Source organism: Mus pahari, chromosome 3, assembly GCF_900095145.1.
Source record: "Mus pahari chromosome 3, PAHARI_EIJ_v1.1, whole genome shotgun sequence".
Lineage (NCBI taxonomy): Eukaryota > Metazoa > Chordata > Mammalia > Rodentia > Muridae > Mus > Mus pahari.
In genome coordinates, this window is record NC_034592.1 from 47,222,302 (window position 1) to 47,233,775 (window position 11,474).

General features: G+C 46.1%; 1 protein-coding gene across 4 annotated transcripts in view; it reads right to left on the reverse strand.

The window, feature by feature from the left end:
- Window positions 1-11,474, reverse strand: part of Rbms1 (RNA binding motif single stranded interacting protein 1) — a 214,782-nt gene that overhangs the window by 10,309 nt on the left and 192,999 nt on the right. For all 4 annotated transcript variants that reach the window (XM_021192622.2, XM_021192623.2, XM_021192625.2 and 1 more), the window contains exons 7-9: window positions 2,380-2,486; window positions 1,386-1,435; window positions 1,169-1,262 (exon numbers count right to left, since the gene is read on the reverse strand). In XM_021192622.2, coding sequence (XP_021048281.1) covers window positions 1,169-1,262; window positions 1,386-1,435; window positions 2,380-2,486 — 251 coding nt within the window. The remainder of the gene's footprint in view (window positions 1-1,168; window positions 1,263-1,385; window positions 1,436-2,379; window positions 2,487-11,474) is intronic.

Here is an 11,474-nt window from a genome sequence, read left to right on the forward strand (position 1 = left end):
TAGGGGTAGGGGTAGGGGTAGGGGTAGGGGTAGGGGTAGGGGTAGGGGTAGGGGTAGGGGTAGGGGGAGACAGACAGAGCAGTCTAAAGGTGGAGGCCATGCGGTGATACTTGGCTTTCAGTACACACTTCCTTCTATTTTTCAATGTTTCTTTCATAACTTACGCAGAGCCAACTTTGACATTGTCTTACCTTGGCCACTATTGGAAAAGAGTAACTAACACGTAACACTGCTGCCGCTAGCGCATGTTTACTATTAGTGATCTGTCAATACTGGGTGGAGCTCTTTGTATTTTTGTTAGGTGCTCAGAACTCTCTCTGGTTTATAAAGTAGAAGCCATTATTATCCCCATTTTAAAGAAGAGGAAACTGAGGCTTGTTGCTATCAAACAACATAGATCAGATGCTGTAGTCCCCTAACCCCTGATGTCAGGACTACAACATCTAATTCAGTTTTAAAAACAAGAATACCCCAGAGTTTAGTCACACAAGACCCCAGCAGTCAACAGAAGAGAACTCTCTTGCGGGTCAGTAACTGAGCTCAGTGACAGTGCTCCTGTCTGGGCCCAGGCCATGTAGAGTTGTTCGGAAGACTCTGCTACAGGAAGAGAAAAGGCGTACCGGCCTTGCTAGCCCTGTAATATGATCAGGTCAGTGTTGGACAAGGAGCTTAATGAGGGGGTCATTCCAGGTTGAAGGTAAAGCCTCCTCACAGAGTAAATGAAGAGGAGTTAAGGGCCTCTTGTTTCTTGGTCAGGGAAGGGCCTCAAATCTCAATTGTATCAGTTCATGTCACCAAAGAGAGACAATCTCTGTGTTCCCTTGATCTCTTCCAGCTAGTGAAGGAATGAAGACAGAAGCCCAAATTCACTCTCCATTTTGTGACTCTCATAAAGATTCAATTTCTGGGACACAGGATGGAGAAAGCACAAGGGTTTATCCCGACCCTAGAACCATGTGGTGATTCCGACCACTTCCCTGGCTTTACGCTTTCCTACAAGGAAAAGCCAACTGCTATGCCAAACAAAAGGCAGCTCATTCCAAACGAGGCACCCAAGCTGCATCCAATTTGACTTAGATTTCACTTAAAAACTGTTCAGAATTTGAAGACACATAAAAATTGCAGCAGAGATGCATGGTGCACTGCGGACAAGTCCTGGGGTACAAACCTGGTAGGCAGATACAGGAGATGCAATATAGGGTGTAAGAGAAGTTTGAGTGACCATTCGGTTTGTGGCAATACTGTATGGTGAAGGATAAAATCTAGAACAAACACAAAAGCCTTTATTAAGTAATCCTTTCAACGGAATCATTCATGGAACAATGTCTGATACCTTCCACCTTCACTGTCCCTCAAGCCATGATGCATTTATCCTAAAGACATACCCGTTGTGTAGAGCAGCTGTAGTCGGGTCGTAAGTGAGTGTCATTCCGGCCTTATGGAAGGAAGCAGAAGGAGCCATGAGAACCCATCTAGGAGAAGATGTCTGAAACTGCAGTTTGTACAATCCCCAGAGCGTAAGACGGTAAAAGACACGTGATAAAAGTGAGAGTTCCATCGTGCTGCCCCACACGACAGCCATTACTGCAGGAAGCTATAGAAACCAATCTCTCCGGTGAAATAGCCAGATATCACAAGCTCGGAGGGCCCCGTGTGGCAGACACCACATGCTCAGAGGGCCCCGTGTGGCAGACACTGGACAGCACAAGTCCAAGATGTTTTCTCCACACATTCTGGGTTCCTTATGATACCTTTAAACATAAAAACTTATTGAAATAAACACAAGGAAGATGAAGCCCAATGTTGGATTTAAAAAAAAAAAAAGGAAGGTTTTTTGTTTGTTTGTTTGTTTAAAGGAAGCTTCAAGAGATTGTTTGCCCATTTGTTTAAAAAGCAATGTGTGGAGGTGGGGAGGGAAAACCATGATCAGAATCTATCAGTATGGCACAACATTTTTTTTTTTTTTCGGTAACAACAACAACAAAAAAGCCAAAATATAAAACTAAATTCTCAGTGACAAAAATACTATTTATTTCAATATTAAGGACAGATTCCTGAATACTATTAATGTAAACCTATTGAAAAAGCTGTATCTAAAACTGAAACCCCCCTGTGCTCAAAACACAGTCATCCTTTTACTAAGCCAGTGCAGCTGGTTCCTGTCATCTACCTGCCCTCCTGGGGAATGGGCACCCAGTAACTCCTGGACCAGACACAGCTGCCATCAGCCCCTGAGGGAACAGTACCAGCAGGAAGGTTTAGTCTGGGCTGTTTCAGAAGCGTGGCAGCCCAGCCACGGCAGCCGTGTGGGGCTTTCCCTGAGAGCGTTCAGGATCACACATCCACACTCAACTGTCAAGGCAGGCTTCAGAGTCTCACCTCTCCGTCTCTGGGCCATGGCCGCCCGTTAGGGATGTACTTGTTTGGGTTCTGTCTCTTCTTCTGTCCTCCATCCGCAAACTTGCACAGTAAAGGTTCTGTAGGAGCTGTGAACAGAGGGGAGGATAATGTGAGCCCACAGTCGAAGGAGCGTCTAACACTATGTAATGGGGTTTCTTTCAATAGGAACATGGTTAGCATTATCAAGGAACACTTTTAAGGCATGATCTCAGGCCCTTTGAGTCTATGGATGAGGAAAAGTGCAGGCTGATGTGATAGTTGTTGTCTCTACATTGGAGAGCCAAAGGAAAGCCATCTCTAATCCCTCTGGCACCACAGCACTCTTCTGCACCGTACAGTTCCACCACGGGGCAATCGGCAAACAATCTCCAAGAGGAAGCTGGTCCAGCTTCCCTGACGGTGCTCTGCCCCTGGTAGATAGTCAGCCTGTGTTAGGCCAATCACACCCATGCTTCTGTTTACAGTACCTACAGCTGTCTGTGAGTGTAGTGACTATCTGTCTTTCCTCCCTGTCTGTTTTGTTATCACCATGTCTACAGTGCGTACAGTATGGTCACCTTGTAGGCATTTATTACTGCTGGTTACGTCAATGGATAAATATAGGCAGGTCTCATTTCTACTGAATAAAGCGGCAGGGGCTGGGGAGACAGCTTAGTAGCTAAGGATGCTTGCTGCTCTTGCAGAGAATCTGAGTTTGTCCCCAGTAGGGCCTATCTTAAAACCACCTGTATGGAACCCCAGCTACAGGGGGACCAATGCCCTTTTCTGGCCTGTTAGGGCACACACATGCATGTGAGCACAAGTATGTGCACACATACATATGTATGAGTGAAAAACTTACAGTTATAAATACCTGCCCTGCCTGTTTAAAGGTACTTCGATGTCCCAGATCCTCCCATTTAGCTGTTTCACCATCCATGCGATCACAATTCGGAGAGATACCCAAGAAAGGAACATATAAAAAAATCCTCTGGACACTTACTGAAAAGTTATGTTCAAGGGAGAAATGAGATGCAGGCGGCACAATGGGCCAGCCCCAACTTCTCCTCCACTCTGCCTTTCTGGGACAGGCATGCCAGCCCATTCCTGGGAGTTGCGTGTTTTCCTCTGTGTTTGCAGTTAATGTAATAAAGGCTCTCACACCTCCTGTCTGGCTCCCGCACTCAGTCCTTTGTCTCCTGAAGAACCATGATTATTCCTTTCAAGTCCTCTTTCAAAGTTAAATAACCATGAAGAGAAAAACATTACTTGTGGAAATATCTACTCCTTTCTCCTTTGGCTCTCATTATCCTAATTCATCTCTTATTTTATATCACTATTACCCACCCACTAATGACAGGGTGCAAGCCATCATGTCTCTTATCACTTCTCTGCCAAACAAAACAAAACAAAAACAAAAAACAAAAAAAAACCAACCCAACACAACAAGACCTGCTGTCCCTCCCCAGGGTCTGTTCCTGGGATGCTCCAGATGGAAGGCATTTTTAAATGGATGCGCTATGGTGTAGATAATAGTTCATCTTCATCTGGCTCACGTTTAGTCCCTAGTGTGGCAATGTTACAGGACGAGGCTTTGCAGGAGGACCTTAGGCCACTGAGGTCATGTCCCCAGAAGCATGGAGAGTAGTTTTCCCCAAAGTAAGCAAAGCCACTGAAGAGCTTTCTGGCTTTGTCTTGTACATACCTTTTCCTGAAGGCCACATGGTTCTCACTAGAGTTACCAGACCCTTCAACCTCCTGAACTATGACCTAAATAAACTTCTTGTTTATAATGCCATTTCATTTCAGGTATTTTGATACAGTAATGAAAAATGGACTGGCATAGTATAGGAGGGGCTAATATAAACCTGCTAAGCATCTGATGAAAACGCCCTCTTGTTTACCTTCTGATTCTAACTCTTCTACCCAAGGCTTTCACGAATGTGGAATCCCATTTAATGCAAACTGAGCATGGTGGGCTGAGGCCAACATTCTCCTATGTAACTGAACCATACCACTTGACCAAGCAAAGCAAGGTGATAGATACCTTGGGAAATTCTACCGTTCCAATAATTGCAAGAGGTAAATATACTGCCGAGATAGAGCAGCAGATCAGGACGACTGTGTCATAGTCACTGATGGGTCCTTATTACTTTACAGCTGGACCATCATGCCACAGAAGGGAACCAGGGCTGAGAACGTGGCATCCAAGCAAGAGCTGCGGATAAAAGACTCACCCTTCTGTGAGGACAGACTGACCACATCTGATGTTCCCTTAAATCATCAGCCTTTCTTAGCAATAAAAGAATGAGCACTGAAACCCCAATACTAAAACCACCCCTCCCAGGTCCCTATGTGAGTAAGCTTGTGGCCATGACTAGAAAGGGCCATGGTCGTAGAAAATGTCCCAGCTGATGACAAAGGACAAATCAATAGGTCACCCGGGACAGGCAAGGTCCACTGTTCTCAGGCCAGTGCGGTTCCAGGTTGTACGACTTAGTTGTATATGAACTCTCAGGGTGAGGAGCTGGAACTGGGTCCATGCTCATAGTGACGAGATGCTGCATTCAGAGCCTTTAGCAAAGTTTACATGGCTTATGCGAAAGGCACACTTCTTTTATCAGCATAAAATTCTCCCACAGAAAGAAGGCAACCAGGCAGGACTCATTCTAAAATGCATCTCTGGGTTAAGTACCTAAGCGGCAAGACCCTCAACATACGCTCAATGACCAACGCCCCACCAGGGGATTCTACCCTCTCAGAAAGAAATCCCAGGTGACAACGAACTGTATGGTGTGGAGGTGAGGGCCCAGAGCATGATGTCGCATTTATAAATACATCATTCAACATGAATCGAACAGACCGGGAGAAGCTGGCTTTTTCCCAAGTGAGTTCTATCTCCTACATTATTCTGTGCTGTCACTGAGATTTTTTTTCCTCTCTAAAAGCAAACGGTAAGTAGCTGAAGCGGCGTGCACTCCGGCACTGTTCACTTCAGGCAGACCCCTGAAGAACTGCGAGCAGTTAAGACACAGCATGTCTTCCAGACAGTTGCAAGCTCACCATCTCGGCAAAATCAGAGTGCCGTGTACTCCACGGGACCCAATACAGACCTAGCAGAGTTCTTCCTCTTTCAGAATTCTCTTCAGTCTATGTAACTCAGTGCCTACTGTGTGCTAGGTCCACAGGAGCAGGCCGTGCGGCAGTCCATAAATCAGATTTCCCTCAGGGCTTGTGTGCTGTGTAGCTGAGGAGATATAGGCCCACTCTTATGAAAGCCTGTTTACCTCAATAGGACGGCAGACGGTGAAGACATGTGTACTTTAATAAAAATGCTCCATTGAAAGAAATACGGATGCAAGAACAGCTGACATTCTTCCCTGACACGACTCCATTGACTTGAGGGGCACTGGTAAGAAAGAGCCCATGCTTATAAACTCTTCAAGCCTTGCTTACTACTGAGACCACCCACTCGCCTTAGGAAAATCATGTCATACAAAGTTAGGGAATTTCCTGGTTTTCTTGGTGACAAAGGGTTTAATTCACTGTAACTAACAGTTCTCTTGGCACTGTGCAACCCTTGAATAAGTTTGGTCAGATTTTTTTTTTGGGGGGGGGGATGGGAAAACAAGATGTGGGCCAGATTTTTATATTCTGTTTACATGTGTGCAAGCCTGTTACAGAATGGGCAGCCTGGCTTCATGAGCCTCTCTGGTGCTTCCATACCAGACCACAGTGCAGGTCCTTCGCTTGCCTCTGGAAGCCCACAGCACGGGTTCCAGGCTAAAGAATCGGGTGTTTCTGTGTGGTGTCAGCTTATTCTACAGCACGGACCCTTTCAGGCAACCTACTGTCTTTCAGGAAGGAGAAACTGAGGCACCAATCACATGGTAGAAGCACCAGAAATACTGAGCAATAGCTAAGTTTGGCTGGATGAACTTCACAGGATTAGCATGTGACAATCTTTAACACGTCCATTTTTTTCTAGGATAACAATCCTCTTTTATTTTATTTTTAATTATATGTACGTATTATGTTCATATGAGTGCATGTGCCCACGGAGGGTAGAGACCAGAGGTGTTGGATCCCCTGGAGCTGGAGTTACAAGCCAGCCAGTTATGAACCAGTCAACATGCATTCTGGGAAGTTAGGTGCTTCGTAAGAGCTCTGAGTGCTCTGAACTGCTGAGCCATCTCTACAGCCCCTTGAATAATAAGCACTCTTCACATCAGTATGCAAATCTCTGATGGTTTCTGTGCGTGCGTTGTTTACATGTATATGCAAGCCTACATGGCGATGCTGGGTATCCTCTTTCTCTATCATTCTCTGCTTTTTCTTTTTTAACCCCAGCGATCCCCATGTCTCTACTCGTTCAGTGCTGGGACTGCAGGCGCAGGCTTGTCCACGGCCTGCATCTTACGTGGGAGCTAAGAACACAAACTCAGGTCCTTAGGCTTATGGACCAAAAAGCTTATTGACAGAGCCATCAACCTGACCCTTGATACATTTTTTTTTAATGCATTCCTCACTAGCAAAACATATACATATATAAATAACTACCCTGGAACAACTGACTTCCCCAAGTAAGCAAGTACTCTTAAGGCTGAACTTACCCGTAATAAAGGAAAGCTCTGCCATGTTGTATGATTTCTCAGGTCACAATCTCTCATCACCCAACCCAAGAAAGTTATTTTCTCATGCATCGGAACCAACAGGAACACGCCCCTTCCAAATTCTGATGACTACAGTGTTACCGTGAATACTGCTGAGGGCCCCAGGCAGAACCCCAGATAGACACTGATCTCATATCTCCTGGCACCGCGTGAGAGCCATCTAAGGTAACGGGGCTATTGGTTTTTCCAGTGTCTCAACAGAGCTGGAGTGAGAGAGGGGCTCTTTACATATGCCTGCCTGGGTGATGCTGGCACTCCCTCCTAAGAGAGCAGGGGTGGCCATACCCAGAATGCCTCACTGCGATCTCCATCATGTATTTTATCAGCTTCCAAAGCTCAGGCTGTGAAGGTCTGGGCTATTCATACTAAACCGCACTCGTCAGTGCCTGCTGTGAGCGCTGCAGTGCAGAATGGAATCTTCACCAGCCACCTCGGTCACCCAGTTACCTTCCCTCATGGGGTCACTTCCCCAGTGCATGTTAAATGAGGTTTTCTTCATGCTTTAATGCTCAGATGTTGACAGTGGGAACAGCTGGAGAGCCTACTCCTTCTAAACCCCCCACTTTTCTAGTTATTCAGTATTTGACCTTAGCCATCACATTGCAAAATGTAAATTGCCCTTGGTAAGCCTCTCTACCTAGTCTGGAAAACCAGTCTATGCAGCCACCACAGTCAGCTTTTCTGATAATGGCTACTTCTAAAAATGCCCTAACACAGCGAGCCGACCTTAGAGGAGGGAGAAATGGAAGCTACAGGAACCATTTATACTACAGGCACTTCCCCCATTTATTTCAGCTGCGTTAACTGCCTTTAGATTTTTTTAATTTATTATTTTTTTTAAACCTATATATCGAGAAGCAAACAGAGAAGGGGGGGAGGGAGAGAGAGTCAGAGAGAGACTGGACTTTTCCCAGAAGATCTGAGCCCTGGCTTTAGAAAGGCCATCAACATTCTACTGTTGAGCCTTACAGCAGCTACAAAAGTCTGTGTGCTCTCAGAATTCAGAGAGCAGCTGACTCCACACAGCGGCTACCACGGAGACACACCGTGTAACCCGGCCACCATTGGAATTGAGAGGGAGTTACTAGATCATCTCCACTCTGTGGTGAGAACACGGCTGGGAACGGAGCAGGTTCTAAAAATATTCTGTCTTGACCTAAAGGTATAATGGTGGTCTTCCTTGAGTGGAAGTTATTGGCTATGCTGCTCAAGTACTGCTGAATGCGGTGAGGTATGAGAAAACGCCCTTGAGCGGTTTATGATGTGGAAAACTGTGTAGACACGCTGTTGGAGCTTTCACGGATAACACGGAGAAAAGTCTAGTGTTCACAATTAGGTTTTTGTCAACTTGACAAGCCGGAGTCACTTCAGAGGGGGGTGTAATTGAGGAAACTCTTCCATCAGACTGGCTGACGGCTAGCCAATGAGTATTTCCTTGATTGATAACTGGTGGGGGAGGGGCCGCTCACGGCAGAGGAGGGACAGTGCCACTCCTGGGCCTGCTATCCTGGATGGCTTAGGAAAGCAGGCTGAGCAAGCCTCAGGGAGCAAAGCTGGTTCACAGCATCCCTGTGGCCTCTGCGGCAGTGCCTGCCTGCCTTCCCTCCCTCAGAGATCCAGTGTGACCCAGGAGCTGTAAGAAGAGATCAAGCCTGGCTTCCCCAAGCTGCTTTCAGTCATGGTGTCACATCCCGAGAACCCTAACCAGAACATCCGGAGAGAAACACAAGGAAAAGGAGAAGCATTTTCACACAGAACTTCTTTACCATGCCACTGAAGACAACAGACTACACGCCTGTGTGAGAGGCGCATGCTCACACAGATCCAAAGTTGCTGACTGTTATTTCTAGCCTCTATGTGCTCACAGTTCCAAGACATACAATGAAACCAGGAAAAAAAAATGCTTCATATGCAAAAGCAGAATTCCTGTGTAGGCTTTCTCTCTCTCTCTCTCTCTTTTTTTTTTCCTAGAATGACCTGTAAAGTTCAGAACAATTTCAAGGCCTTAGCCACACTGGCTTGTGACATGGGACAATATGGAAGAGTCACACACCCAATGCAAGCTATTCAAACGTGACGGGCCCTCTTGGCATTCCTTATAAATGTGGGACTACACAGAATGCGTTTCAGCCAGCCATGCGTAAATAAAGTGTTTATTTTAATGATCAGTGTAATAAATATCACTTCCTATTAAAAATAAAAGAATATAATTATTACGAGTTAAAAACATATCTCAGCTAAGAATTCACCAGGAACTGTCCTGGCTGTGTTTCTAAAACGTGCATCTTGAGGAACCATTCATGACTGCCCACCACTCCATGCACACTGCTTCCTGCTGTGCCCTGCTTCTAGCCAACCAAGGGGCACAGCTGTGCATCTCCCTCTGGCTGTTCTTCCCAGGGCTGGTGCAGAGGGATCTGATGGCCCCACCTGCGTCTGTCTCTTACACAGTGTAAGGACAGTGACACTGGCACTTGCTGCTTTTCTCACTTTTGATTAAGGTAATTTCTCAGGAGACTGATGGCTCAGAAGTTAAGAACGTCTGTGTGGACTGCCTGCTGTCGCAGGATTTGATTATGAGAGATTTAATGAGCTTCTAGAATAAAGACCTGCTCAAGCTGGGGTTTGAGTAAATTTCCTGGCAAATGTCTTTTAGAAAGCTGTTGTAGTAACGCCCAAACATTTTACCTGAGATTCCTGGACTTTAACCCAATTTCTCCATGTATTGTGCTTTAGAGGCAGACCTCAGTAAAGCTTTGGTTTGCAGGGATGATGTGGGCTGTGCTCAGTTTGGGACATCATCCCTGAAAGCTAGCTCATGCCAGGTCAGGTTTGGCACTAAGCTCGTGTGAAAGAAAACACAGCCATGTGGGTAGTTGTAGCACTGATGTGTGTGTGCATGTGTGTGGAGGACAGTGGGCAGTGTGGGTTCCACCATATGGGTTCCAGGGATTGAACTCAGATCATTAGCATTGGTGGCAAGTGCCTTTACCTGCTAGGCCATCTCACCAGCACCTTTGTTACATTCAAATACTGACTTCCCTTCATTGTAGGGGGTATTTTTGCACTTGGGTCTGAGGGCAGCTGTGGTGTGTGCCTCACTGATGCCCGTGTATTGCCAAAGGCTCAGTACCCAGTGCAGTCATGTTCTCAGGTGGACTTTTAGGGGACATGACTGGATAATGAGGGTGCTGACTATCAATGGATTGATCTGATGGTATCACTAAGACTTGGTAAAGGGGAGGCAGAATAAGCTGGAGAACAGCCAATGGAAGGAAGTGTGTCCTGCAAAGGTATTCCTTGTCCCTACCCTGTTCCTGCCTCTCCGCCCTGGTTCCTGGCCCCCACGAGGTGAACAGCTTCCCCTCACCATGCCTCAGCACAGTGATGAGTCCATCCTCTCACAGGTTAGTCACAATGGATTGAAACCTCTCCAAGTAAGTCAAAATAAAACCTCCCCCCTCCTCTACAGTGTCTCTTACAGGCATATGTCACTGTGATCGAGGTCTCATGAGGCAGCCCTTGCTCTAGGCAATCATCCCAGCATGGTGGCAAAGCCTCATAAGGGCAGCTCCAAGGTGAGCACTTGAACCCGTGCTCCTGAGCAGTGGGAGAGGGAGCACTTCCACAGGTAAGATCTAATGATGCTGCAATCTTATAGCAGCTGGAGGGAGAAGGAACACCTCCTTGGGAACGGTCATGGAACCCTAATGCTACCAGAGCATCTTACACATTTCGAGGCATGCTTCCTCTGTGATACCCACTGGGGCTGGTTCCAGGACACATTGCAGTTACACAAGGCACATTGCTCAAGTCTCTTACATGTAACTAGGTCTGCAGAGAGCCTTTACATGCCCTCCTGTATTCAGCTCTGGATTAATTAACTCCTATGATGATATAAATGCTATATAAACAGTAACACCATACTGTTTAGGGACTAATGACAATATTCAGCACATGTGAAGAATTTTCCTGAATATTTCCCATCTGTGGTTGGTTAAATTGATGTATGTAAAATCAGTAGATATGAAGGACTTAAGTATATTTTGTCCCAGAGGTGTGAAATGTTCTGTTTACATAAAGTACATCTAAAAAAATTACATGCTTAAATAGGCAATAAAACCATTTGAAAAGTTCCCTCATATTTATCCCTTTTGTATCCTGTACTGGACAATGCCCTGGGGATATAACTTTCTGCAGAGCTATGAAGTGTGGGTAAAGATGGGCTTTAAGTCTTGATAGATGCAGATTCAAGCTGATGAGTCAGAAAACACAGCAGCAGATGGACAGGCTGGCCACTGGCTGCACCCAGTACAGTCAACCCACAGTTAACTCCAAGCCGACATGAACCTCCTGTATGAGACATGACCAGGTGAGGCCAGCCAACACAATGTAAACCATGGTGGGTGTACATGCATGAGC